We start from the raw sequence: 26,712 nt of genomic DNA on the forward strand, positions 1-26,712 counted from the left end.
AATATTGTCTACCTTCTGGTTTGAGCAATATTCTTATAGAAATCTCAAAGATCCGAGGGGTATGAATAATATCGGGCACAAGTGTATATATATATATATATATATATATATATATATATATATATATATATATATATATATATACACACACAATATAATTGCAAAAAATATTGCTACTTCTTTTTTAGATTACATGTTTCGGATAATTTTATATGTAAGATTCTAATGTTTTCCTTGCTTGAATAAACGTGAAACTTTCGGCGTAGCATAATTTTTTATATAATCTTGAAAAATAAAAAAAGATGTTTTTAATTAAAAAGCAGGAAAATAGAAAAATAATTAAGCTTGGTTTGTGTGTGTCACAACATAGGGAAAACATCAAACAAATCTCCATTTAACACAAAACAAACTATGAGCATTTAAGGTTTGAATAACTTAACAAAAGAGTAGATTGAATGTGCGTGTTCAAAAAGGTTCATTTTTAAGTGTTGTCAGCTTTTAAAATAATACAAAGTTAGGCGTTAGAATAAATGGAGAAAAGAAGGAAGAGAATGTTCATAAAAAGTACTTATTCCGTGTTTCTTTTTGTTGGTCCAGTAGCGCTCACAGAGAGGGGTGTTTGCTGGCTTCAGCCTGACTTCTCGCCTGTCTGCACCTGTTTGTTATCCCCTTAGTGTCTGGTTCCCTTCTCTCTCGTTTACAAAATTCCTGGGGTTTTATCTCTTTTTAGACTCCCACAAACACGTTGCTTATTAAGTTTATTTTTATGAGGCTCCACTCCCATTGGTTAATTAATTTTTTTTTCTTCTTTTTGGCCAGATGGGTGCATCGAGCCTATGTGTAGTAACGTGTTTACACACTTTGTCTGAGACAGCTGACGAGTAAACATCGGGTTGGGAGTTTAGGAATCTCCACAAATTAAAAATTGGTGAAAATTATACAAACGTTCACGATAGGAATGTACGGATGCAGGGCTGGAAAAAATAAACATCCCCCCCCTTAACTAACTGACGTCATTTTCAGACAGCCTTTTGACTTTGACATTTTAGGCTTCATAGAGTCCACACTTGGACGATTTTTCGTTTGTTGTGATTGTGCGAAACCAGAATCTCTTGCTTTTAGGGCTAATTAAGCTATTTTTTGAACAAACAAGGTGTTTTTTTTTTTTAAATTTAATTTAATATCTTAGAACTTTACTAATAATCTTTGAAATAAACCGAGCAAGTTACTATTTATTTTTCTAAAGATTTGTACAATGAACTTATTTAACTTCAAAATTTAATTGAATTTGTCAGCTTCCGAATGTTGCCATGAAAACATTTTTCATTATAACTATTTTTTTTTCACTTGTACAAATGTTTTGTTTGTTTTTTCTTTTGGAAATTAACTGTAGGCTTTAATCTTTCAAATACAATCAAAAAGTAATCGAAAACCTACAAAAAATTATGATAAAGAGGCTTTCAAAATTATGCCCCCTACCCTTTTCCGACATTTTTGCCCGTACTTACTGTTATTTCAAAGAATTGTAAGTAAATTTCCTAAACTGTAATTCTAGCCAAAAAAATGATTTCGAAATGACAGTTTGAACAATTTACGTAATTTTTGGAATATGACATCTTCGTTCCGTGACGAGTACGTACATTATAAAGTTTTTTTCTGTATTTTTGTATGAAATAAGTACCCCCGGACGGGATAAGGGGATACTTCTCAATCGGCACTGATTAGTGGTTGTTGACTGCAAACGCACGAATCATTTGTGAAGAAACATACACAACCGAAGTTGATTTGTTTTATTCGTTGATTTAGGGAAATATTTAAAGAAAAGTGGGGGTAATATTTTTTATGCAGGGCTTGTTTTTTTTTTAAGAGGAGGTGGTGTTTTTTTAACAAGATTTTTCAACAAACAAACGTAGATATAGTGTCTACCAAGTAATTTCTCGTTTTCAAAAATGAGTTCATTCTCTACGCTTATTCATTTTTTTTAGGCATTTAAGAAAAACATTAAATATATATTGTCACGAATGAGAGTTCAATAGAAACGTTGTTTTAATTTGAATAAAATAAAATACGCATCAAGTGCGCAACGTAATATTAGGAAAATAAACAAATATTTTACTTGTTTGAAATTTATCACAAATATATTTCAGAGGTATACTCCATCTTCAGTGTGTTATTTTGTTTCTTTTTTTTTTCTTCCGTTTCTTCTTCCTTGCCATGTAGTAAATTTTTTTAATGTATGCAGAGTTTTTATTTTATTTATTTTTTTCTTGGATCTCATGTACTTTTTGTATCCCTATTTCTACTTTTGTTTTTTCTCGCTCACATGTCCCTATTCCGAATTCGTAGCAGTGGGCAGCCATCAATGGACGCTTTTTTTTTGTACCAAAACGGTCATTAACAATATATATTTTTTGAAGTTTAACCTTATTTCAAACTGATATAAATTATTGCAAACTGATATAAATTATTGTTGTAAAAATAATTAAACTAAAACAAAAATCATATTTATTGCAAATTATTTAATCAAGTAAAACTTCCGTGCAAAGGTCCATGGAAACCTTCAAATTTATTCAAATAACATTTAAATTCAGTAATCAAATAAAAAAATGGAACTTTTCGCAGTGTTTATGTTCATCTGTAATCGCTTTTAAAAAAATCGTATTTTTTATTGGGAGTGATTTGATTTAGTTGAGGGTGTTAATCTACAATAATACCGTTATTCATTTGTGGTCGTAGGAAATTGATTTTGAAGCCTTTAAACTGACAATTCGAAAATAATTTGTTGTTTATCGACCCAGAAAACATTACGTTTTATCGTTCGGTTCTTCTCCCTTTCTCCCTCCTCAATGGTATTTCGAAACACGGTAATTGTTGTACAGAATTACTTTGAATTCTTTGGGGGTGGGACCGCTGGCTAAGTTGTTAACGACGTGAATGGAAAACCTGTGTGTACCAAGTTCGAATCCAGTTTGTTCCAGTGAAACGAAACACTTTCATCGAACTCGCGCCTGATTTTGTCTCTAAAATCTGGAGAAGAAGTAAATGTAATAATTTTGAATTCTTTGAAATAATTACTGTTTTAAAAAATGTTTTATATAATTTTACCCCGCGAAAAGCAGACGAGCAGATACTTGCGAGCAGGCGGAGAGCGAATATAGAATCGAACAAGATCAGAGATTAAGTGTCAAAATACTCTCGAACCCTATATCACATAAAAGGAACCAAATTCCCCACAGTTACAGTTATGTTACTATGCCAACAATAAAACATGAACATTAAACAATAATATCGGTATTATATAATTTAACAGATTTAAATAAGCTCTTCTTTTTCAAAAAATAAACAATATATACGGAACTTTTTTTCAATAGTAAAAACTTTATTTTGAAGCTCAATGTCAAGTTTCTTTCCAACTCCTCCAAAAACTTTAAAAAGACGACTTACATAGGTTTTCGATGGTGCTGAAAACGAATATCACATTTAAATTTGGGGCAGATAAGTAGTTTTCATGATATGAAGAAATTACTTTTCAAAAAGTGGGAATCACTTTCCTATATAAATTTAACGTAAAATGAGCACCCACTTTCTAACCACCTAGTAATTTCTTGATATCATAAAACAAATTTAACTGATATTCGTTTTCAGCACCCCTGGAAACCGCCGCCGTTTTTTTTTACTAAAAGATTCGTTCATTTTTTTTTCATAATTTAGGACAATAATAATGCTGTCAAGTATGTTTACATGAGCGGTTTATAAAAATATACATATGTTTGTCTTTTTTTATTATTTATTTATTTATTTATTTTTTATTAGGTGGGTATTCAATTATAGAACTTGTATAGTTTTTAGCTGGTGCTGGCTGCTCTGCTTCTGTAGTTTAATTAGCCGTTTTTCCATAAGTAACGTGATGACATTAACCGAGCAGAAGAATCGTTTAATATTTCACAGAAATTCTGTTTACATTAGGGGGCAGTGGAGGGGCGGGTGGTTTTGTGAAATATTAAACTGCAGAAGCATTTGTTAACAACTTTACAAGCTCTATAATGAAAAAAAAGAACGAAAAACAAAAGTATGTTTTTGTAAACTTACTAGCAGCATCATTAGCGTCCTAAATTATGAGATGAAAAAAGAGCGAATCTCTTAGTAAAAAAAAATAGGCCCGGTTTTCGGGGGTGCTGAAAACGAATATCACAGTTAAATTTGTTTATGATATGAAGAAATTGCTAGGTGGCCAGAAAGTGGATGCTCATTTTACGTTAAATTTATATAGGAAAGTGATCCCCACATTTTTACAAAGTAATTTCTTCATATCATGAAAACTATCTGTCCCAAATTTAAATGTGATTATTTGTTTTCAGCACTACCGAAAAAACCCTCTAAAAGTCGTCATTTTAAAGTTTTCTGAGGAGTTGGAAAGAAACTTGACATTGACCCATTTTAAAAAATATATACAAATTTTTTAAATTTTAAACAATACAAATGCAACTTATTATAATTTTAAACAATCACGTCAATTGATCAAGTAGTTACTTTTTATATAGAAAATCAGTTCTTTTTTTTTGTATTTTTTTACGATTTTTAATGATTTTAATATAAAAATGTAACCATTAGAAGACTCGGTAGTTCGAATTGAGTTGTCTCCATGTATTTATAAAACATGGCGGATCAAAACAGGTCTCGTTTAATCATAAATTGTTTTTTCTTAGTTAAAAAATAATACTTGATCAATTTACGTGATTTTTGGAATCTGTGACGGGGACGTAAGTCATAAAGTTGTTTTTTTTTAATGTTTCGAATTTGTTTTACAATAAACAGCCGTACGAAAAAGTTCTACCAAAAACTAACAAATGTTATCAAAGGCACGATAAATTACTCTTCAACAATTCTGGATAAGTTTTTACTTGCTTTGGTCAATGTGCACTCATTGGTCAGTTGTCCGACCTGCAAAGGGTGTTTATTCCGAAAGCCGTTCTTAACATGGGAAGGTTTAAAATAAGAAAATGCCTTTCAGAATAAACACCCCGAACCTCCCATGTTAAGAATGGCTTTCCAAATAAGCAGCCCCCAACCTCGCCATATTAAGAACGACTTTCGGAATTTGCAGGTTGAACAACAAAAAACCAGTAGTCCAGTCCAGTACACATTGACCCTTACTTTAAAATGTGTATTCGGTTCGAAAACAAGTAATACGAGCGTGAGAACATGAAAAAAATAAATAAATAAATAAATGGCCGCGAAGTGATTCTTACATCTTTGAAGTCTCGATAATGGCTTAAAAAATTAAAAAAATACTGTGAGAAACTCACACAATAAATGTCACGGCAACATTTGTTATGTATTCGGGTTTTTCTTTTTGTTACCACTTTTTCGCAAGTCTGTCTATTGTAAAACAAACCCGATTTTTGTTTTTTTGGCCTTTAACTCTAAATTAGTATCTTGTTCAACTTACATGTAAACAGCAAGAATACACACGAAAGAAATCCAAATGGAATTAGGTACAGAAAAGACGAGACTCTGAAGAGTTTCAATTTGATCCATTTTTTGACGTCTTCTTTATTTTCACTATTGATACACTTTTCCTTCTCCTTTTATAGGAAGCCGCCTTTTATAAACTTTGCCCTGCGATGCGCGCGATTGGCTGCCTCATCGACCTGTCATGCTTAACTATCATGTCGAATAAGTGTTTCTACAATGAATAATTTTTTTTTATTTTTTTATTGAAAGTAACTTTTGGTTATCCTGATGTCCGCACGTGACGCACGTCTTTGGAAGTGACTTCACACAAATCTTATAATACGGATGGCTACAATTGTAAAAATAATTTGTTTTATTTTTCTTTCATTTTGAGCTCCTTTTTTTCTCCCGTTTAACTTTTTTTTCCCCTCCCATTTCTTATTTTGAGCTGAGAATTTATTTTATTTTCATTTTGAGCTCTTTTTCCGATCCGGCGTTACCTTTTACAGGTACTCCTGCACTTTACGACCCGAGCTATTTTTTAACACTATTATTTAGAAACGTATTATTTAACATGAGGAAGGGAGGGTGTATTGTAACTATTCTGTACTTTCACCTAACAATTCAATTAAAAAAAGGTAAATATACTCCACCCTCGAAAATTCCTTTTAAATTACCACTCAGAAGGTTTTCGGGGTCGCTGAAAACGAAAATAACGTTTAAGATTACGGCAAACGAGTAGTTTCCAAGATATGAAGAAATGTTAGTTTTAAAAAGTGGGGGATCACTTTTCTATAACAATTTAACGTAAAATGAACGTAAACTTTTTAAAACTAACATTTCTTCATCTTTTATATCTGTCTGACTCTTAATCTGATTCGCAATATCATAAAACTACACAAAATCATCTTAAAAAGTAAAACATGCAGAATTTATCTCCCATAGCAAAAAAAAAAAAAAAAAAAAAAAAAGCCAAAACAAAAACTACTTAACAGTCTTGTGTCCTAAACCATAAAAAAGCCCTGGAAATAAGGTGTATGCTGCATCTTAGGAAACGTGGTTCATGATGAGAATTAAATGTAATAATAAACATTGAAAAGATTAGTAAAAAATAAGTAAAATCATGAATGTTGGCTCTGGGGAGGCAAGGAAGTAGGAACAACGCAGTCATTCCATTAAAGTGGAGAATAGTCAACAATCGAGAAATTATAAACAATACATCAACAAGTATCTTACACCAAACACAGTAAAATTCAAGTATCTTTTATACATGTTTTATACTGTGTTTACGTTTTTTTTTTTTCATTTCATTTCTTTTCGCTGTCTTTACAACAAACTGTTTGCTTGTCGCTTAACCATTGAAACCATCTTGAAAAATTGTATATAAAAAAATCTATGACTACCACTAAATTTGGGAGTGCAACTCGAACTTAGGGTTATTGGTAGAATAAGTCATTTGTTTACAACTTTTCAAGAATTAAGTCTCCTCACCCATGAAGTGATAAGCGGCCATTTATTTATTTTTTATTCGGTGCGTAAAAAACACTTTAAACAACATGTTTTGAAATTTACAAAAAGTTAGTTTTAGCATGTTAAAAGTATACATTCTACTGCGTTTGGTATAAGGTTTTTTTTTTGTTGTTTTGTTTGTTTTTTTTTTTTGTTTTGTTTTTTTACAATTTTTGACTTTTACCAAGTGAATAAATACTTTTAAATTGAGGGGAGTGCTTATCTATCTCGGAAAAATAGATTTTATAGCGAGTTTTAAGAATGGTTAACCGAAAAAAAAAATGGTGAAAAAAACTAAAAACTAAATAGTCAATAAATAATTGTTACCAAAGGCAATAAATGCTATTTTTCTACCTACCTAAAGGAGTTTAGTTCATGTTTTAAAGTATTTTTAAATGCTTTTCTTTATCTTTTAATCTAAAATTGCAGGCATGTAGGTGTCAAATATCTCCAAATTTTCTAGAAAAAAAAATATGCTAGCCGCTAGATCAAAATTTTACCCGCTAGATTGCAAACGATATCTCCAGATCTACCGAAAAAGCCGCTAAATTGGCAACACTAAATGGAATACTGTTGCCACATCTTGGCAGGAGCTGCTAAAAACAGCCTATCCTGCCTTGACAGAGTACAAAATAGACTTCGTGGCTTAGTGGGGGATGGCCTTTTCTCTACCCTGCAACCTCTCTTCCACAGAAGAGACGTTGCGAGCCTATCCTTGTTTTATCGTTATTTCCATGGCAGGTGCTCGTCTGAACTCCAATCTCTGGTCCCCCCTCGCCAATCTTTCACGAAAAACACCCGTCTAGCTGAATTCAATGTGAAAAATTTCCCCCACTCTATATCTGCGCCTAAATCAAAATGTGGATTCCATGAACAAAGCTTCTTTCTTAGAACTGCCCGCCTGTGGAACTCTGTTCCATCTGCCTGCTTCCCACCAGATTACAACTTGGATGTCTTCAAGTCCAACATTAACAAATTCCTAATGAACCGCCCCCTTAAGTAAACACTTCATCAAATCTCCACACTAACGTAATGTACTTGTAATAACCCTTATCCCTGAGTGGCTTCCGGGCCTTGATAAGTGGTGATCACTGTGTAAAAAAAAAATAAATAAAAATAAGTCAGTTATCTCCCTTTGATTGAACATTATATATCTCTTGATTTGAGTAAAACATTAGCAGGCCTCATGGCGTTGCCCGGTTATAAGATACACGCCTATACATAAAAATAATTATATATATATATATATATATATATATATATATATAAATGTACTTGTGCGAATGGATTTTACTTGTGTGAATGGAAAATTCAATTAAATTTCTTGGACTTACATTTTGGATTCTACCGTCATTGGATAATTTACCTTTCACCAGACTATCCATTCATGTGTAATCACCTTTTTCTTCACCCTATTCCTTCTGCTTCACTTTTTGTTATCAAGTAAGATCTTTGACTTACTTGCAGTTTCATCAAATACTTTTGTATGCAAAATCCGATCCCGCATTTTGCTAATTTCCTACCCTCTGATGAGAAGGAAAGTATTTCTTTGAAACTCCACAGATTAAGGACTATCCACTTATTTAGTGTTTCCTTTTCAGATTAAATGTTTTTAACCGTTTTTCAAAGTGTTTTTTAACATGTTTTATTAAGTATTTGCTCTCATATATATATATATATATATATATATATATATATATATATATATATATATATATATATATATATAAAATAAAAATTACAATAAGTTTACCAAGGTAATCAAAATGGTAAACTTAAAATATATTATAAATATTAAAGAGTTAATATTTACAAGTAAAATAAACTCAGCCAGATGTAAAAGCTCAATAAAACCTAAAAGGAAATAGAGCTTATAATATGAACAAATGATTAATAAAACATGTTAAAAGACATCTTGAAAAAGAGTTAAAAACATATTTAATTTTAAAAAAGGAAGCACAAGATAAGTGGATAGTCCTTAATCCGCGGAGTTTCGAAGAAATACTCTCCTTCTCATCAGAGGGCAGGAATTAGCAAAATGCAGGATCGGATTTTGCATATAAAAGTATTTAATGAAACTACAAGTAAGTCACAGATCTTACTTGGTTAAAAAAAGGGTGAGGTAAGGGGAATAGGAGGTAAAAGAAAAATAATAAAAAGATTTCACATGAATGGATAGTCTGGTGAAGGGTAAAAATCCAAAAATGGTAAAATCCAAAACGGTCGAATTTAAAATTTCAATCCAATGGGTAAATTCCAAATGGTCCAAAATAATCCAAAAGGCAGAGTTCCTTGGAAAAAAGCGCAAATGGAATGAATTCCAAATCATTAAAAGAAAAGCACTGGAGATAAAATTTAAAACACGTCTGTCAAGGTTGGATGAATAAAAAAAAATTAAGGTTTAAAAAAAAAAAAAAAAAACCAACCGAAAAGCGGTGAAAGTTTAAATTTGAAAAGCAAGGTCAAACTGACCCAGACAAAAAGCGCGAAAGTTAGCGTTAATAATTAGGTCAGCTTAGATATGCACGTGAAAGTCCCAGAATTAAATTAAGAAAACTGATATATATATATATATATATATATATATATATATATATATATATATATATATATATATATATCAACTTGCAAACATATTTCTCTACACATTATTCATCCATCTAAACTAAGATTTTACTTGCTATAAACCATCTTGGGTGTATACGAGTAATTATTATTTATTAATTTATTTTATTGCGGACTATTATCCTCATCTTTCTTAGTTGTTGTTTCACGACGTTTTGGCCAACTATTCCTCTGGCCTTCGTCAGGTGGTAACCACGACGGGATAGAAACTCCGAATCTCCTAACTGCATTCTCAGCAATTACTGCCATCCATAGTTGTTGTCACCACGTTTTTGGCCAAGTAAGCCTCTGGCCGGCTTTGGGTTGGATTGAAACCGCTATCTTCAGACTATTCTCACCTGGAACCGTAGAGATTCAATGTCTCTATCCACTGCCCCAGGGGTCCCGAAACGTCAAAACATCAACTAAGAAAAGATAATAAATAAAATTAATAAATAATACTCATCTCAATAATGAATTCCAATTAAATAATATATATTTTTTATTTCTTGTGAATTTCAGTGTTAGGTGACCAGTAGTGTAAGAGTGTTTCAGTTAAATATTTTCACACAACTGTACACACATACATACATGTACTGCTTTATTTATATCAAAGAAGAAGAAGAAGATTATTATTATTATTATTATTATTATTATTATTATTATTATTATTTCTTCTTCTTCTTCTTCTTCTTCTTCTTCTTCTCTTTGAGAACAACCCGTCCTGGATATGACCTAAAACTATATCCGATGGTGAGGCTTCACCTTGCGGGCTTTGGGGAGTGTGGAGTCACCCTTTAATTGCCATTGCTCCCAGGTCCACTCTGACCCGGAGTGGTAGTACCTGTTAGAGTCCCAACTATGGGTAAAATAGAATCTGACGTAAAAAAAGAATATACTCCATTAAAAATTGTTCCTCAAAATAACTAGATTCGGCATTAAATAACCTGAAAAAGGTTGATATGCCGTAAAACAAAGACAACCAACCCAGATTTCCAGTACTCTCCACTTCTTTCAATAACCTTTGCAAATGAATTTGCATTATCGCAACAGCCTTAATTTCTCGCTTGCAACAATCATTGGTCTTCACTGAAATTTAGGTGGCAATAAGCCTCCCGAATGTCCCAGTCCTCTTTGCACTCATCTAGTGGTTACTGCTTTCTCTCCTTGGTCTTTCCATCCTCCTTGACACTCCACGGCTATTTAGTGTGATGTAAGATGATGCTGACCCTTTTTTTTTAGGGGAAGGGAATTAACTTACAATCATACGGTTAATAGTTTCTTGATTACATGTAGTGTTTTTGTTTTTGTTTTACTTCTATTTCAGTTTCTGTATGTCCAGTTTGTGTCTGTAGCTCATGTGTATCAGTCTCTGCACTCAAGGGTTTTTCTTAATATTTCAGCTGTTTTCATTATTGTTATCCATTGTATCTTATCAGCCATCTCTTTGCTTCTAATTTCTCTCATGCATTTTTTTTTTAATTTTCGGAATTGTTCCTAGTGCTCCTACCATTATTGGTGTTATCGTGACTTTCTTCATATTCCATATCTCTTTCAGCTCTCTGACCAGTTTTGTGTATTTGCTTTGTTTCTCCATCTTCTTGATATTCATCCTGTGGTCTGCTTTCCTTCTTGTTAACTATTATGACACCCAATCTTCTTGCTGGGGTGGGTTTATCTATTTGTACGTCCATGTCCCATACGATTTTGTGATTTCTGTTTTCAAGTACTGCTGCCGATTTATTTTTGTATCATTTATGTGTTTAAAGCCTTCCCCACTTATTGTGCGCTTTCTTGTATTCTTTTTTGGGCTAGTTTGCTGCATTCGCTTATTATGTGGTTTATCATTACGTCTCTTTGTCTATAGAGTCTGCATTTAGTGTTTTCTTGTGTTTTGTCGATCTTTGCTTTGATATAGTTGGTTCTAATCATGTTATCTTGTATGGCTATTATTAGAAATTCAGTTTCTCTGTTTAGGTGTCCTTTTCATGGCCACGTCCAAGTATTTTCATGAGTCTTTTCTTTTGTCATCCTTATGAATCGTCTGTGTAGCTATCTTTTCTTATTTTTCTCTTCTTATCTTATTCCTTGCCTCTCTTTTCTCTGTCTCGTTCATTTTTCCAGTGTATCTTGCTGCAATGATTATTCTTTAGGTGTTCTGCATTATATATTTTTCTAATTCCTTTTTTGTGTCATTCACACAATGTTCTATACAACCAGTCCTCTTCCACCGTCTTTCCTTTTCATATAGAGTCGTCATGTCATCTTTTGGATGTAGTGCATTGACATAAGTTTCCTAGTCTTCTGGTCAAGATGCCTCATTGGTTCAACCTATAAACAGTTCAGAGTATCTTACATGTGTTTATACTTTTTATTAGCTTTCTACTATAGACTTGAGTTTCTAGGAGTTTTATGGTTCTTGTTATGGTATTCCTTTCCAATTTTCTCTTTCATTTCTGTTGCTTTGATAAACAGCAGTGGTGAGAGGGAATCTTTTTGATTAGTTACTCATTGGCACCGACCATTGACCTTCACTGGAATTTAGATGGTAATAAGCCCAGTCCTCTTCGCACTCATCCAGTGTGTAGAGGCGACAGTTATGCTGCTTGGACTAACCAGAAGCAGGCAGGAGTTATCTCCACCTAGGTTTAGAAAATATCTTTCAATGCTAAAAACTCCTACAACTCTAAATAGCTCTACAAACAAGATATGCTCAAAACTACCAAAAACAGCCTATCCTGCCTTGACAGAGTACAAAATAGACTTCCTGGCTTAGTGATGGATGCCTGCAACCTCTCTCCCACAGAAGAGATGTTGTGAGCATGTCTTTGTTTTATCGTTATTTCCATAGCAGGTGCTCATCTGAACTCCAATCTCTGGTCACCCCTCGCCAATCTTTCACAAAAAACACTCATCTAGCTGAAACCACTGTCAAAATTTTTCCCACACTATATCTGTGCCAAAACCAAAACCAAAACGTAGATTCCATGAACAAAGCTTCTTTCTTAGAAGTGCACGCCTGTGGAACTCTCTACTGCTTGCCTGTTTCCCACGTGACTTCAACTTGGATGTCTTCAAGTCCAACATAAACAAATTCCTGATGAACCACCCCCTTAAGTAAGACACTTTATCAAATTTCCAATACTAACGATTACTACGACACTATCCCATTGATTGCTGTACACGCAATAACCCTTATCCCCGAGTGGCTTCTGGGCCTTGATAAATGGTGATCTCCATGTAAAAAAAAAATAATTTTAACTTTGGATGCTGAATTACAAGGGATCACGCCATAGAACAGGAATACCTGAAACTTTTGGTAAAACTCCAACAAGAAAACATTGAATTCAGAAAAGAAATGCTTCGAGGCTTGCTACAAGTTAAAAAACTGGAACGACCTTCAGTAGGGCTAGACGTTACTAAAGGAGAATGTGTAATATTCCTGGATTCATGGGTTTGTTATATGAATGACCCAGTTTCTATATGGAATAAGTTATGAGCAACCCTCACATCCGAGACAAGCAGATTAATATTTGACTTGATGGGACCAGCCATGCACAACTCAGTGAAGGAGATTTTGTGCATTTGATTTTAAATGTAATAACGAAGCACGTTGACAAGAAGTAGACAGTTGGTCACTAGCAAATTTGGAGTACCAGAGTAAGATATTGACAAAAGCAGCTTTTCTTGTCACTCTGGACCAGAAATTTAACCGGTTTGTTTGTCTGGAAGCATCAGACAAATCAACACCTCACCTCCATGGTGCCGTGTTGACCCTTGCGTCATCCCAAGTGCAAAAATCAAACTAGAAACAACTAATACAAATGACTAAGACCCAGTCGGCCCCACAACGTGTCGACCCCAGCAGGGGATATGGAAGGACTTCATACCCGGAGGTGGGGGAGTCAATCAGCTGGAAGGATTGTCCGGTAGTCAAATTAAAATTACTAACCATGAAGAAGGTGTGCCAGAAAATAGCAAAAGATAAAAATGAGGCTTCAAGTAAAATTGTAAGAGGCAAGGAGTTGTTTATGTTTGCCAATGGCTTTTTGAAGGATCGATACACTTGCAAGATCAACAGTGCACAGCCAATAAACGTGTGTCACCTCGAGTGGGATGGGAAACGATTTCAGAGGACCACCCTGAAACTACCTCCCTCAATAGAGGCAGAAATAACCATGATGCCAAGATTCATGTAACCTTCAGAGGTATGCGGAAGAAACCTGTAAGTGCACTCACTCACTCAATCCAAGCACTTGCAGATACAGGGGCCCAGACTTGCTCCGTCGGACCTGAGATTCAGAGTCTTTGGGTACCTGGATAAGTACTTAGTATCAACCAACCGCTGGATAAGGGGCATAACCAATAACCGGCTACACATCAAGGGAGTCCTATTTTAATGCATAAGGGTGGGGTCAAAAGAGACATGGCAAGCAGTATACCTTGATAAGGTTTTTGTGTTTTAATTTATTTTTAAGCGTTTTTCAGGTTTGAAACGCAAGTAGTACTGAATTGCTAAGTTAGAACGAAAACATAAGACGGTTATCTGGAGAGACTCGATAATCGTTCCAAACTCGAAAATGAAACAAAATACTGATAATGTCACCATGATAGTTATTAGGTGGATTTCTATCAGCATTTTGTTTAATTTTCGAGTTTGGAGCTATTGTCGAGTCACCCAGGATAACAATCTGCAAAAGTTACTTTCCTAAAACTACCCGCCCCTGGAACACAGTTCCATTGACTTGCTTCCCGATCAACTACAGTATGGTAGCCTTCAAGTCTAATGTAAACAAGTTCTTGTTGAATCGTCCCCTTAAATAATCAAATTGTACCCGAGTTACACCATTAGCGATTACTACACTACCACATTACATTAATTATCTCCAAGTTGCCTTTGTGCCTTGATAAGTGGGAAATCTCTTGTAAAAAAAAACCCCAAAAGACTCAGACTATTTATGTTTCAAACTTAAAAAAAAACGCTTTAAAATAAGTTAAAACACAAAACTTATCCAGCTAGATATAAGATCAATCCATCTTGCCTTTGGTAACATTTATGTGTTATATATTTATGCGTTTTGTTTATCACTTTTTCGGTTTGTTACCTATAGCTGAAAAATACTTTAAAATGTAAAGGACAATATAGGATTGAAATATCAGAGAGAGAGAGAGAGAGAGAGAGAGAGCTGGCAAAAACGTTTTCCTGATTTTATGCAAAATCTCTGACTTTTATAAATAACTTATTCATTTGCAAAGATACATTTGATGCTTGCCTGAATCCCCCCAAATTTAAAAATCAAAAGTAAAGAATAATCTATGATGGAAAGAAAATATCGTATGCCAAAAAATTACGTAAATTGATCAAATAGTTTTATTTTTAAATAAAATCAAATTTTATAGTGAAACTAACAGAGCTCTTATGATACGATCTTGAAAACAGTCGGAAGGAGGAAGTAGATAACCCCCAAATAATTCGGACTTGCGAGATTTTAGGCCTCCATTTTTAACACGAGGAGGGAGGAGGTATTGGAAAAAAAAATCAAATTCGCTTAAAAATGTTTTTGGATTTGTTTTACAATCCACAGAGATTCGAAAAAGTTGTCAAAATCTCAAATATATAACAAACAAAGGTACGATAAGTTACTCTTCTACCTAGCTGGATAGGTTTGTCGTGTCTTTACTAAATGCAAAATATTTATTCAGCTCGATAAACATAATGGCACATAATAAATACATTGCAGTAAAATGCTTATTCATCTTGAAACGCCAACAACAAACCTATCCAGCTGGGGGTGCCCTGAAAACTCGTCCCCGGAAAACTTGGAAAACTCATCTATTTTTGCTAGGTAAGAGAACTGGTTCATCATTGAATAAATATCGATTGAAAACACATTTTATGACCGTCCTTGAAGGATATATTGTTTTTAAAGGTAACTACGCACTCCATAATATTAAAAAAAAAAAAAAATGTTTTTGCTTGTTTACTTTTGTTAAAAAAAACAAAAAAACTCGATCACAGAGTCAAGATATGAAAATGAAACCATATTTTTATTTTAAAAAAATACTTTAGTTTTAACACTTTTATTACTAAAAAAAAAAAAAAGAAAAGAAAACACTGATATATTATCAAAGAAAACAAATATTTTATTCAGAAGAATTAATAGTTTAAACAATTCTTGTAACTACTCATGCACTTACTGCTGAAATAATAACTTTATTATTTAGAAAGCCATTCTTAACATGGGGATGGGAAGGTATTATGTACTTATTCTGTACTTTCACTTAACAAGTCAATAAAAACAGATATCGTTAAACTTTAGTTAAACTTGAAAATGCTATTTAAAAAAATAGCGCAGATCAATAGGCGCACTAGCACTACAACGTAACTACCCCTGACAAACCCGACAAGCTACTAAGTCTCATCCCTTTACAGTAGAGATCTCTAGGTGCAAGAAAGCCTTTTACTCCAATAGTTTCTTCCCCAGAACTGCGGGTCTTTGGAACTCCCTTCCGGGATTCTGCTTTCCCAACTGCAATGATATGCAGAAGTTCAAGTGTAATGTTAGCAAACATCTTTCTACTCTTCTCCCTTCATAATGACCCCGCTAATTAAATCCCTAATAGTAGCCCCCTGCTTCAAAGTGGCACTGTGCCTTGTTTGGGGTGAAAATTGAATAAAAAAAAAAAGATTTTTTTCCCCGAACAGATGTGAGATATTATCTCGCCTCGGTTTTGCCCTTAGCAGAATGAAAGAAAGCAAACAGAAATCACAACAGGCTCACCTTTAAATGTTAACGTAAATTTTATTAAAGTAAAAAGATCCAAATTGCGAAAGATGTGCCATCTTTAACCTTCTGACGTAACAAAGCTGGTAACACCCGTAAGGGAAGTAGTTCATGGTTTATCTTCGCGTTTGCAGAATTCAAGACTCCACGCTGTTCGAAGATTAGTTGCAACAAGTCAATGAGTTAAGTGATGCCTTCCAACGATGAATGCTGCGAGACCGGTAGTCATCATAGATTTCACTGTGAATAACCATTCGAATGGCAGACAAAGGACAGGTCAAAATGTAGAGCTTGAATTCGTCTCAGATATACATTATGCAAGTAATGAAGAAAGTCAATCAATCGTAGGACACAACAGTGTGCGAAGAATACAATATTTCACCAAACGTAAGAGCAATGGTGTTTGCAAATGATAACATTTCATCCCATGTTAGGGAGACAAAGGGGTTTTCAGGCTACATGCCTTGAGTGAGGTTTTTTTTACATTCATTCGACCTGTTGTCTTTTTGAAAATTGAGCGTCACCTGAAACATAAAAATAGTGCCAAGAATACAACTCGGTAGTTAGTAAACACAATCCATCTAATAGGGCCAAAACAAATTGTCGGCGGTCAAACCAACCAATGAGGAGTCTGCTTATTTCTGCAGAATTTCTTACACGGGAAAATATTGGAAAACCAAAACATTTATTGTATCAAAATATAATTGTAAAAACATTTATTGAAAAGTCTGCATAAGAAAATATAATTTTAATAAAACAATTTTTTAAGGAAAGCAACATTGGATTTTTAGAAAGTAAAATAGCTTCTTTTTTTTTTTTTTTTCGGACAAATAAATAATTTAAATGAAACATTTTCTTTTTTTAATTAAAGCAACTTTGAAAGGTCAACAACAAATTAATAATTTAAATGTTTTTTTACTGAGAAGCACCACCTGGCGACAGTTTAGTGAAACGCACCAAGAAAAGATAGCTACCATCCGCATACTCCTGTGCAGTGCCTTTTGTTGTTTTGTGAACACAAAAAGTGTTAAAACTAAATTAATTTTTCTAAATAATATATTTGTTTTTTTTCTATTTTATTTTTTTTATTACATTTTCACCCCAAACAAGGCACATTGCCACTTTGGTGTAGGGGGCTACTATCAGGGGAAACAACTACTGGGGTACTATGTAGGGATTTGGGCAGCAAGATGTTGGTTCACGTTGCACTTGAACTTCTGCATGTCAGTACAGTTGGGGAAGCAGTGACCTGGAATGGAATTCCAAAGTCTAGCTGTTCTGGGGAAGAAACTACCGGAGTAGAAAGATCTTTTACATCTAAGGATCTCTACAGTGTGAGGGTGGGATTTTGCAGCTTGTCGGGTCTGTCGAGGGTGTTCACGTCGTGGGGGCATAAGTGCTTGCAGTTCATCAGAGCATTCACCATTAAAATACTTGTAGAACAGGCAGAGGGATGCAACGTTTCGTCGATGGGACAGAGGCTGAAGCTTAGATGCCAGTTTAGGGCCTATCAGATTTGCGACTCTCTTTTGAACCCTGTCAAGGAGCGAGAGACTAGTAGCCGATGCACCAGCCCAAATATGACAGCAATACTCCATACATGGGCGAATGGTTGCCTTATAGAGGTACAGGATACTTTCGGGTGTTAGTAGTTTTCTAGCACGGTAGAGAGAGCCCACCTTCCTTGCAGCGGCCTTGGCAATGCCCTCGATGTAATTGTTCCAACTCATGTTTCCTGTGAACGTCAGGCCAAAGAGCTTGAAAGACGTACTCTCAGATAAAGTCGTTGGCCATTGCTATAGATAGTAGAGAAGGTTTCTTGTAATTATTGAATGAAACTAGTTTAGTCTTGGCGGCATTGAACGTCACCATCCATTTTTGTCCCCATTCCACTACTGATTGGAGGTCATCCTCTAGTGTTTCTGCCATTTCTTTAGATATATGTTCATTTGTTTTCCTGTTGTGCCTGCTATAGAGTGTGGTGTCATCACCATATATACCCATCTCAGAGGCAATTTTGTCGGGGAGGTCATTTATGAATATCAGGAACAGTAGAGGTCCAAGGAAAGATCCCTGGGGCACTCCCGCATTTATATCATATTGTTTAGATGTACGACCGTCGAGGACAACCTGGATTTTTCTCTTATCTAAGAAGGATTTAATTATGTTAAGTATTCCACCAGTGATACCGTATGATCTAATCTTCCTGAGGAGACCCTCATGCCATACCCTGTCAAAAGCCTAAGATATATCTAGAGCTACCGCTCTGCCCTCCCCCGCTTTGTCCAGTGAATGGTATATGCGTTCAGAGATTACAGTGAGGATGTCTGCTGTGGAACGGGCTTGTCTAAATCCATATTGTTGGTCGGTCAGAAGTTTAGCATCTGTAAGGTGCTGATAATACAAAAAGTGTTTTCTTTTCTTTTTTGTTTCGTAATAACACAAGCAATGTTAAAAACTAAAGTAATTTGTAAAAAAATAATAAATCGTTTCGTTTTTTGTGTCTTCTGTTCGGTTTCGTGACATAATCAACCGTATCCACTTTCAGTAGCTTGAATTTTTTCCGAGCAGTGCTTGGACATTACCTAAAAAATATACACATTTATTTACTATATCCACCTCAGTATTTTCTTTAATTTTCTATTTTGGAGCGATCATCGAGACTCCAAAGACGTGATTCTATCTTCTCATGTCGGACATTTTTTGTTCAAAAGTAACACTCGACATTACTTGTTTTTGTTTTTTTTAACTAAATAAATTTTTGAAAATAAGTTGAACCACTAAAACTTGCAAAGCTAAGTAGAAAACAAACATTTAAAAAATTATATTTATTTTTTTAAAACAACAGTAAACAAGTAAAAATATTAAAAAAAAAAAAAATGGGATGTGTATTCTCTTTTAAAAACAGTATCTCCTTCAAGAACGGTCGTAAAATGTGTTTTCAATCGATATTTATTCAATACTTGACCAGTTCTCCTACCTAGCAAAAAATGGACGAGTTTTCCGGGGACGAGTTTTCCGCATATGAGTTACCTTGCCTTTGGTAACATTTATTTGTTATATATTTGATTTTTGACCCCTTGTTCGAATCTCCGTGGATTGTAAAAGAAACCCATTTTTTTTTGTTTTTGATAAAAAATTAAATTTTTGATCAATTTAGGTGATTTTTTTTTTTTTTTTTTTGTGTAATACGAAAATTTATTTTCGTCACGGTCTACAAACTGGCCACCCTCTGTCTATTAACTCTTAGCTAGAGACATTGTGCATTGTGATAGTCGCACACCGTGACCTAATTACAAAAGAGGATAGACAATGCCATAGAGGAAATAAGGTCAAATACCTACACACATCACACACACACACACACACACACACACACACACACACCCTAACTAAAAATAAAACGATTTAGTAGCCAATCGAAAGGCATGATGGATGGAACTATAAAACTTGGCTTCCTAAAGCAATAAGACTTTAGTTAAAAAAAAAAAAAAAATATATATATATATATATATATATATATATATATATATATATATATATATATATATATATATACACACGTAAATGCCTCAACAGTGAGAAAGGAAAAAAGTGTCAAAAAATGGATCATGTTGAAACTCTGCAGAGTCTTGTGTTTTCCGTGCCAAATTTCATTTGGATTGCATTCCTGTCTATTGTTGCTGTTTATATGTAAGTTTGAAACAATTATGGTGATGGCGCAAAAGAAAGGCGACAGATAAAAAAAAAAAACATTGTAGAAACATAGGGCATAACTTCGATTGCTTATTTTAGAATTTTAGAAAACATTTTTCACTTTTTGCTTATTGTTCGTTGTTTCTTAATTTATTTATTTATTTATTTTGGTAAAAACCTGTCAAACGCGCTCTGTGTTGGGGTTGGGGTTGTTTTGAAAATGGAACGGAATTTTAAATTTCGTTCCGTTTTTTAATTGTGCATGCGCCGAAAGAATAAAAATCAACAATCGTACTTTTTATAATATAAAATAAATAAATAAATAAATAAAAATAAGGTACTCTTACACTTATTGATCCGTGCTGAAATAATAACGTATTGTTTAAAAAGCCATTCTTAACACGGAAACTTGGAAATACAATTTAAAAAATAGCGCGGATGTAAGCGCATTCGCACAAGTTTTTTAGTTTGATTTCTTTTGCATGGTATTAACCCCTAAACTCTGGCACTATTTTCCATTTCACAGCCTAGCCGGTAAAATCCATTGAGAGCGTACGACGGTGGTTATATGAGAAAATAAAGCTGTGTACGCATTATAAATGTTTCTTTTCTGTGTCTTATGTTATACATTAGTACATTAGAGGTCATTTCGAGTTAAAAGTTTATTTACTGCACCCATCTGAACGAGACAAAATCATGATTTTGCGTATGTCTCGTGTAAATAACTAACGATGAATATCTAATATGGCCGACTAGGCGGGTGATCAAAAAGTCAGATCGAGCGTACCGGAAAACGAAATGAGACCAACTTGATAACTGGCCTTTTTTTCTTTCTTCTTTTTTTTTTTTTTTGCTTGAAATTTTCGCTTTTCGGATTATTTTATGTTTTATTTTCTTGGTGGAAAATTTTTTGGCCGGTTTTTTTTTTAGGGGGGGGCAGAGATTATAGTTATAGGTAAAAACATTAGAAACACTTCAAACATTGGGGAAGGCACTTAAACCATAAAAAATAACGGTAACATCAGTGCATAAGCACCAAAATTGTTTTTGTTTTGTTTGTTAGTTAAATCCGGCTAAAAAAAAACAATAATAAAAATAAAAAATAATCCGAAAACCGCAAAGTTCAAGCCAAATTGAAATTTTTATTTGTTGCGTTTGAATAAAAAATGATTATTAAAGCAAAAACAGTCGTGTTCTCATCGAGTAAGTTTTTGGGGTTTTTTTTTCAAGAAAATAAAAGGTACTTATTTTTGTTTAGAAGTTGTCAATTTCATTTCGTTTTCCGGTAGGCTCGATCTGACTTTTTGATCACCCGTCTGGTCGGCCATATTAGATATTCATCGTTAGTTATTTACACGAGACATACACATTTAAATCATGATTTTCTCTAGTTCAGATGGGTGCAGTAAATAAACTTTTAACTCGAAATGACCCCTAATGTACTAATGTATAACATAAGACACAGAAAAGAAACATTTATAATGCGTACACAGCTTTATTTTCTGGTATTACTACCATACGCTTTCAATGGATATTACCCATTTTAGTTTTATTTATAGTGACGTGTTTACGCTATGCGCGTGCGGTGCAGCCAGCATAAACGACGGCTTCAGCAAGCAAACTGCCTTATCACATGGCGCATCAATCAAAAAATTACGGACTGACATTTTTTAATGACTTACAATTGAAGAAAAGTAAATTGGGGGACCTTTTTTTTTTTGTCTCACATAGTTTTTGATGCGGTTTACAAAAACATAAGCATCAAACATTTTTATGTTTTTCGTTCTTTTCTTTTTTTTTTTGCGGGAGAAGGATTCAATTATAGAACATGTGGCTTAATAGGTGCTTCTGCAGTTTAGTTAACCATTTTTCCGTAAGTAACGCACCGACATTTACCAATTCGAACACCATTTAACATTTTTCGAAGATTTTACTGTTTACATTGGAGGCGCGGGCGGGGGGGGGGATATATCCACCAACAAAATAATCCGAAAAGCGCAAAATTCAAACAAAAAAAAAAAGAAAAAAAAGGCCAGTTGTCAATTTGGTCTCATTTCGGTTTCCGGTAGGCTCGATCTGGTCGGCCATATTAGATATTCATCGTTAGTTATTTACACGAGACATACGCAAAATCATGATTTTCTCTAGTTCAGATGGGTGCAGTAAATAAACTTTTAACTCGAAATGACCCCTAATGTACTAATGTATAACATAAGGCACAGAAAAGAAACATTTATAATGCGTACACAGCTTTATTTTCTCATATAACCACCGTCGTACGCTCTCAATGGATTTTACCATCTTTTTTCCGGTGGAAGCGAAGAATAGTTACAAAACACCCTCCCTATGTTAAGAATGGTTTTCGAAATAGTAACGTTATTATTTCAGCATGTACCATAAATACATAAGTACCGAACTTTTTATAATTTTACATGGTAAATTTTTACTTGGTTTCCATTTTCCTTAAAATTATAACTTTTACAGGTTTTCGGATATGCTGAAAACGAATATTGCATTAAAATTTTCTGCAAATAAGTAGTTTTATGAATATTGAGCAATAAAATTTTTGATTTATTTGTTAAAAGTGGAACTTTTAATTTTACACCACAGAAAGATTATGTTTAAAATAAATAAAAACTGTTTATTTTTTTAAAATAGTTGAAATTTTTTTTTTAAAGTTCTGTATACATTGTTTAAACCAATAAGAGTTTACTTCCTTTTAAAAAAGCTGGGTACTGGTAGCGGTTTTAGTTCCATGCCGAACACCATAAAAAAAAAAACCCTGAGTTCTCCCTTTCCCTACGCATGCGCAAAGAACATGTTTTAGTTGCCATAGTAACTAAATGATCATGAATTTTTATCGACTTTTTTTTATAAGTTTTACTGTTTATGAATATTGAAATAAATGAAATTACTACACATTTATTTGTAATAATTTTTTTTTTATATTTAAATTTTATTTTTAAATGATGACGTTTTACTGTTTATGAATATTAAAAGAAAAAAAATTATGTCTCACTTTTATCGGCTTTGTTTTTTTAATAGCATTTTCTTTTTAAATCACGACGTTTTACTGTTTCTGTCTCACTTTTATCGACTTTTTGTTCTCATTCCGTCAACCATGTAGGGGCAAAAAGTTGTGAGAATATCATCCAAGATGAGAACAATATTTCAGGTGTGAATTTTCTTGGAAATAAAGAGTTGTGCAAATAACGCTTAAGATGAGAACAGCCGTCCAAAAAATTCACACCTGAAATATTGTTCCCATCTTGGATAATATTCTCACAACTTTTTGCTCCTACATGGTTGACGGAATGAGAACAAACCACTCCCGTGGATAAAGCGTTCGGTTTCAAAATTCTGTACACATTTCAAAATTCAGCAAGATACACCTGAAGAAGGTCGAAGTTGATATCGGCCAAAACGTTGTTAGAATAACACCCATCATGAGAATAATTCAAACAATACAATTTTTGTTATTTTAAAATCTCATTTCGTTCAATTGAATGAACATTAGAAGTGCAACTACACTATAATATCGAAATTCGAAATTTTTAATATTGAATTTCAAAGCAAACCAATGGTCTCTACTTAATTGTCATGTCACAGTAATGAACATATCCAAAAATTATGAAAGACAATGAGGTAGAAAAAAATTATCAAAGAAACCATTATTTTGACAAAAATTAATGAAAATTTAATGTTGGACTAAAAAAAAAAAATATTATGTAACTATTGCCAATTATTCAGATCTTTTTAATAAATTGTACATTAAGAATCATAAATATGAGTTATTTGTCTTGCTTTTAACATAACTGAGTTGCTTCCCTTGTTATTATGTCATGCATTTCAAAAGAAATATGGCAAGGGTTTTTACGATAAAGATAAAAAAAACTTGTGCTTTTTTTTTTTTAAATAATGCAGTAATATTTAAGTAATATTTAAGTAATATTTAAGTAATATTTAAGTAATATTTAAGTAATATTTAAGTAATATTTAAGTACTTCTGACATGCCAATTAAGTAGATAGCATTGCTTTCAATTGAATTTAATGCAAAAGTCAGTAGATACTATTGTTTCTTTAATCGATTTTTTATTTGAGTTTCGCTATAGAGTAGGTACACCACATTGGAAATTCTTTTTTGTTTAACTACTATAGTAAGTTAAAAGTTTACGCAGTAGATTTGAGGACATGGTCTTAAAAAGAAAGAAAAAAAGTCCTAAGAAAAAAATTCCCTTTTTTTTTCTTTTTTTTTTTATTTATTATTTTTTTTTTATTATAATTTCACCTCAAACAAGGCAAATTGCCACTTTGGTGTAGGGGGCTACTATCAGGGGCAACAACTACTGGAGTACTATGTAGGGATTTGGGCAGCAAGATGTCGGTTCACGTTACACTTGAACTTCTGCACGTCAGTACTGTTGGAGAAGCAGGGACCTGGAATGGAATTCCAGAGTCTAGCGGTTCTGGGGAAGAAACTATTGGAGTAAAAAGATCTTTTACATCTAGGGATCTCTACAGTGTGGGGATGGGATTTAGCAGCTTAGACCACTCGAGGATAAGGGTTAAAAGTGTACAGTAGTCAATTAGACAATATAGTAATTGTTAGTAATGGAAATTCGGTAAATTTGTTAACTTAAGTGGAACGGCTCATTAAGAACTTGTTTATGTTGGACTTGAAGTCTTGAGTAATTCACAATTGTATTTTTAGTATCACTTGTGCTGAGAATTAAACTGTCAATCGCCAGAGGAGTGTCACTTAGGAGAATAAAAAGTGAGTTTACTATCGGCAGTTCATAGTTCCCTAATTTTGTTCTTTAGTCCTCACAGTCCAGGAGTGATGTTTATAACAAAGAGGGAAAAATCGCTGTTTTCGGAGTCAGAATCTATACCATCTATCACTTATCGTTGGCAAATTTTTGATCTTGAAGTACTATTTATTTATTCATTTTTAGCTCCTTATATAAAATGGTTTCATGCCTTTCTTGGAGCGATTCCTATTCAAAAAAAAAAAAAAAAAATTTTTTTTTTTTTTTTTTTACAAGGAAGTCACCACTTATCAAGGCCCGGAGGCCACTCGGGGATAAGGGTTATTGCGTGTACAGTAATCAATGGGACAATATCGTAGTAATCGTTAGTAATGGAAATCTGATAAATTGTCTTACTTAAGGGGGCGGTTTATCAGGAATTTGTTTATGTTGGACTTGAAGACATCCAAGTTGCAGTCGGGTGAGTCGGAAGAGTTCCACAGGGGTGCACTTCTAAGAAAGAAGCTTAAATTATATAGTGCTTTATCTGCTACGCCAAAGGTAGTTCGGATAATTCAATAATATTTATCACTCTCCATCTCAAAAATTCCAAACCATAAAAACTATCTTAAGTTTTATGCATTTATAGTAGGTGAAAAACTAAATTAGAAACTTGTTTAATAGTTGCCAATAAATAAATGCTACAAATAATTGAACGATAAAAAAATCTTATTACATAAAATAAATCTTAAGACTTTGACAATTAAATACTTTTTTTTGAAGCAGAATAATCTACACTGTGTTACTATTCTAATCGACAATAAAAACATGAAAAGATATAAACACGTTTATAATAAAAATAGAAAAAAAAACCTTGATTAAAATCAAAATGCTTCTCCCTTATCAAAACAAAAGTCGAAATATTGAATTTCAAGTAAAAACAATGGTATCTACGTGTCATGTTCCTATTTACAAGGCCTCCCCACTGGACAGAGTTAGACATCAGGGTCGTTTTTTTTTAAGAAAAGGACCCTGATTTCTAACTCAGAGGGTGGGAAAATGGGCCAGCATTCCAAAAGAAGAAGCCTCTAGCTTAGCAAAAATAAGTCTGAGTATTCCTCTGTGAGGGCACCTTAAATAGCAATAAACTTGCTCCTGCCAAAAGCCAGGAGGCAATGTCTGAGAGGGCAGACCTCCTTGGTCTACACAGAACCAGACAGTTAAAGTGTTACCGAAATAGCCCGGTTTTTGTCAGACTGATTGTCAAGGTTAGAACCTTGACTAGTGTGCTACAAAGTATTTACCTCTCTCCCACCACAAGAGGATGTGACACAAGGTTGGAAGATAGAGAAATTGGTCAACGCTCCAAGAATAGTAGCACTCTGGCCCTGCAAATATAAGTCTGAGTAGCCCCATCGGTATTCCCTGGTGAGGGCGTCTCAGATAATAAGCAATAAAATTGCTCCTCCCAAAAGGAGGCAAGATCTGGGAGAGTGGACCTCCTAGGGCCACCCAGAACATTTGCATCAGTTTAACAGCAAAAAAGGTCATCGAAATGACCCAGTTTCTATCAGACTGCTTCTCAAGGTCAGTACCTCTCGGTGTGTTTATACAGTTCGGAAGAGTTAATATTTTGTGCATGGGTGAGTCTCCAAAACAGTATGTATTGACATCAGTTTGTCAGAAAGCAGTTCTGTGAGAATGTGTTCCATGGATTGGAAATGTTAATAGAAATTTTGCCTGACACTAGGCACATGGAGGAAGAAAGGGATTGGAGCTCAGTCGAACATCTACCATGAAAATAACGACAGAGTAGAAAAAGACGAATAAAACGGAATATACAGAGGACAACAGTCATAGTACTTAACCCCAAGATGGCGTACTACAAAGCATACAAACACCACAAGAGTCAGTT

The 26,712-nt window shown here is 33.8% G+C and overlaps 2 protein-coding genes across 2 annotated transcripts in view; one reads left to right on the forward strand and one right to left on the reverse strand.

The window, feature by feature from the left end:
* The window catches only part of LOC145260307 (cytochrome P450 3A8-like), a 65,193-nt gene extending 59,412 nt beyond the window's left edge, over nt 1-5,781 (reverse strand). Inside the window, exon 1 of the mRNA XM_080118195.1 lies at nt 5,450-5,781. Coding sequence (XP_079974321.1) covers nt 5,450-5,538 — 89 coding nt within the window. The 5' untranslated portion in view covers nt 5,539-5,781. The remainder of the gene's footprint in view (nt 1-5,449) is intronic.
* A 14,111-nt stretch (nt 5,782-19,892) lies between these two features.
* LOC145260308 (cytochrome P450 3A8-like) overlaps nt 19,893-26,712 on the forward strand; it is a 61,902-nt gene continuing 55,082 nt past the window's right edge. Inside the window, exon 1 of the mRNA XM_080118196.1 lies at nt 19,893-20,045. Coding sequence (XP_079974322.1) covers nt 19,957-20,045 — 89 coding nt within the window. The 5' untranslated portion in view covers nt 19,893-19,956. The remainder of the gene's footprint in view (nt 20,046-26,712) is intronic.

This window comes from Euprymna scolopes, chromosome 36, assembly GCF_053919585.1.
Source record: "Euprymna scolopes isolate OS-2025 chromosome 36, ASM5391958v1, whole genome shotgun sequence".
NCBI classification, from domain to species: domain Eukaryota; kingdom Metazoa; phylum Mollusca; class Cephalopoda; order Sepiida; family Sepiolidae; genus Euprymna; species Euprymna scolopes.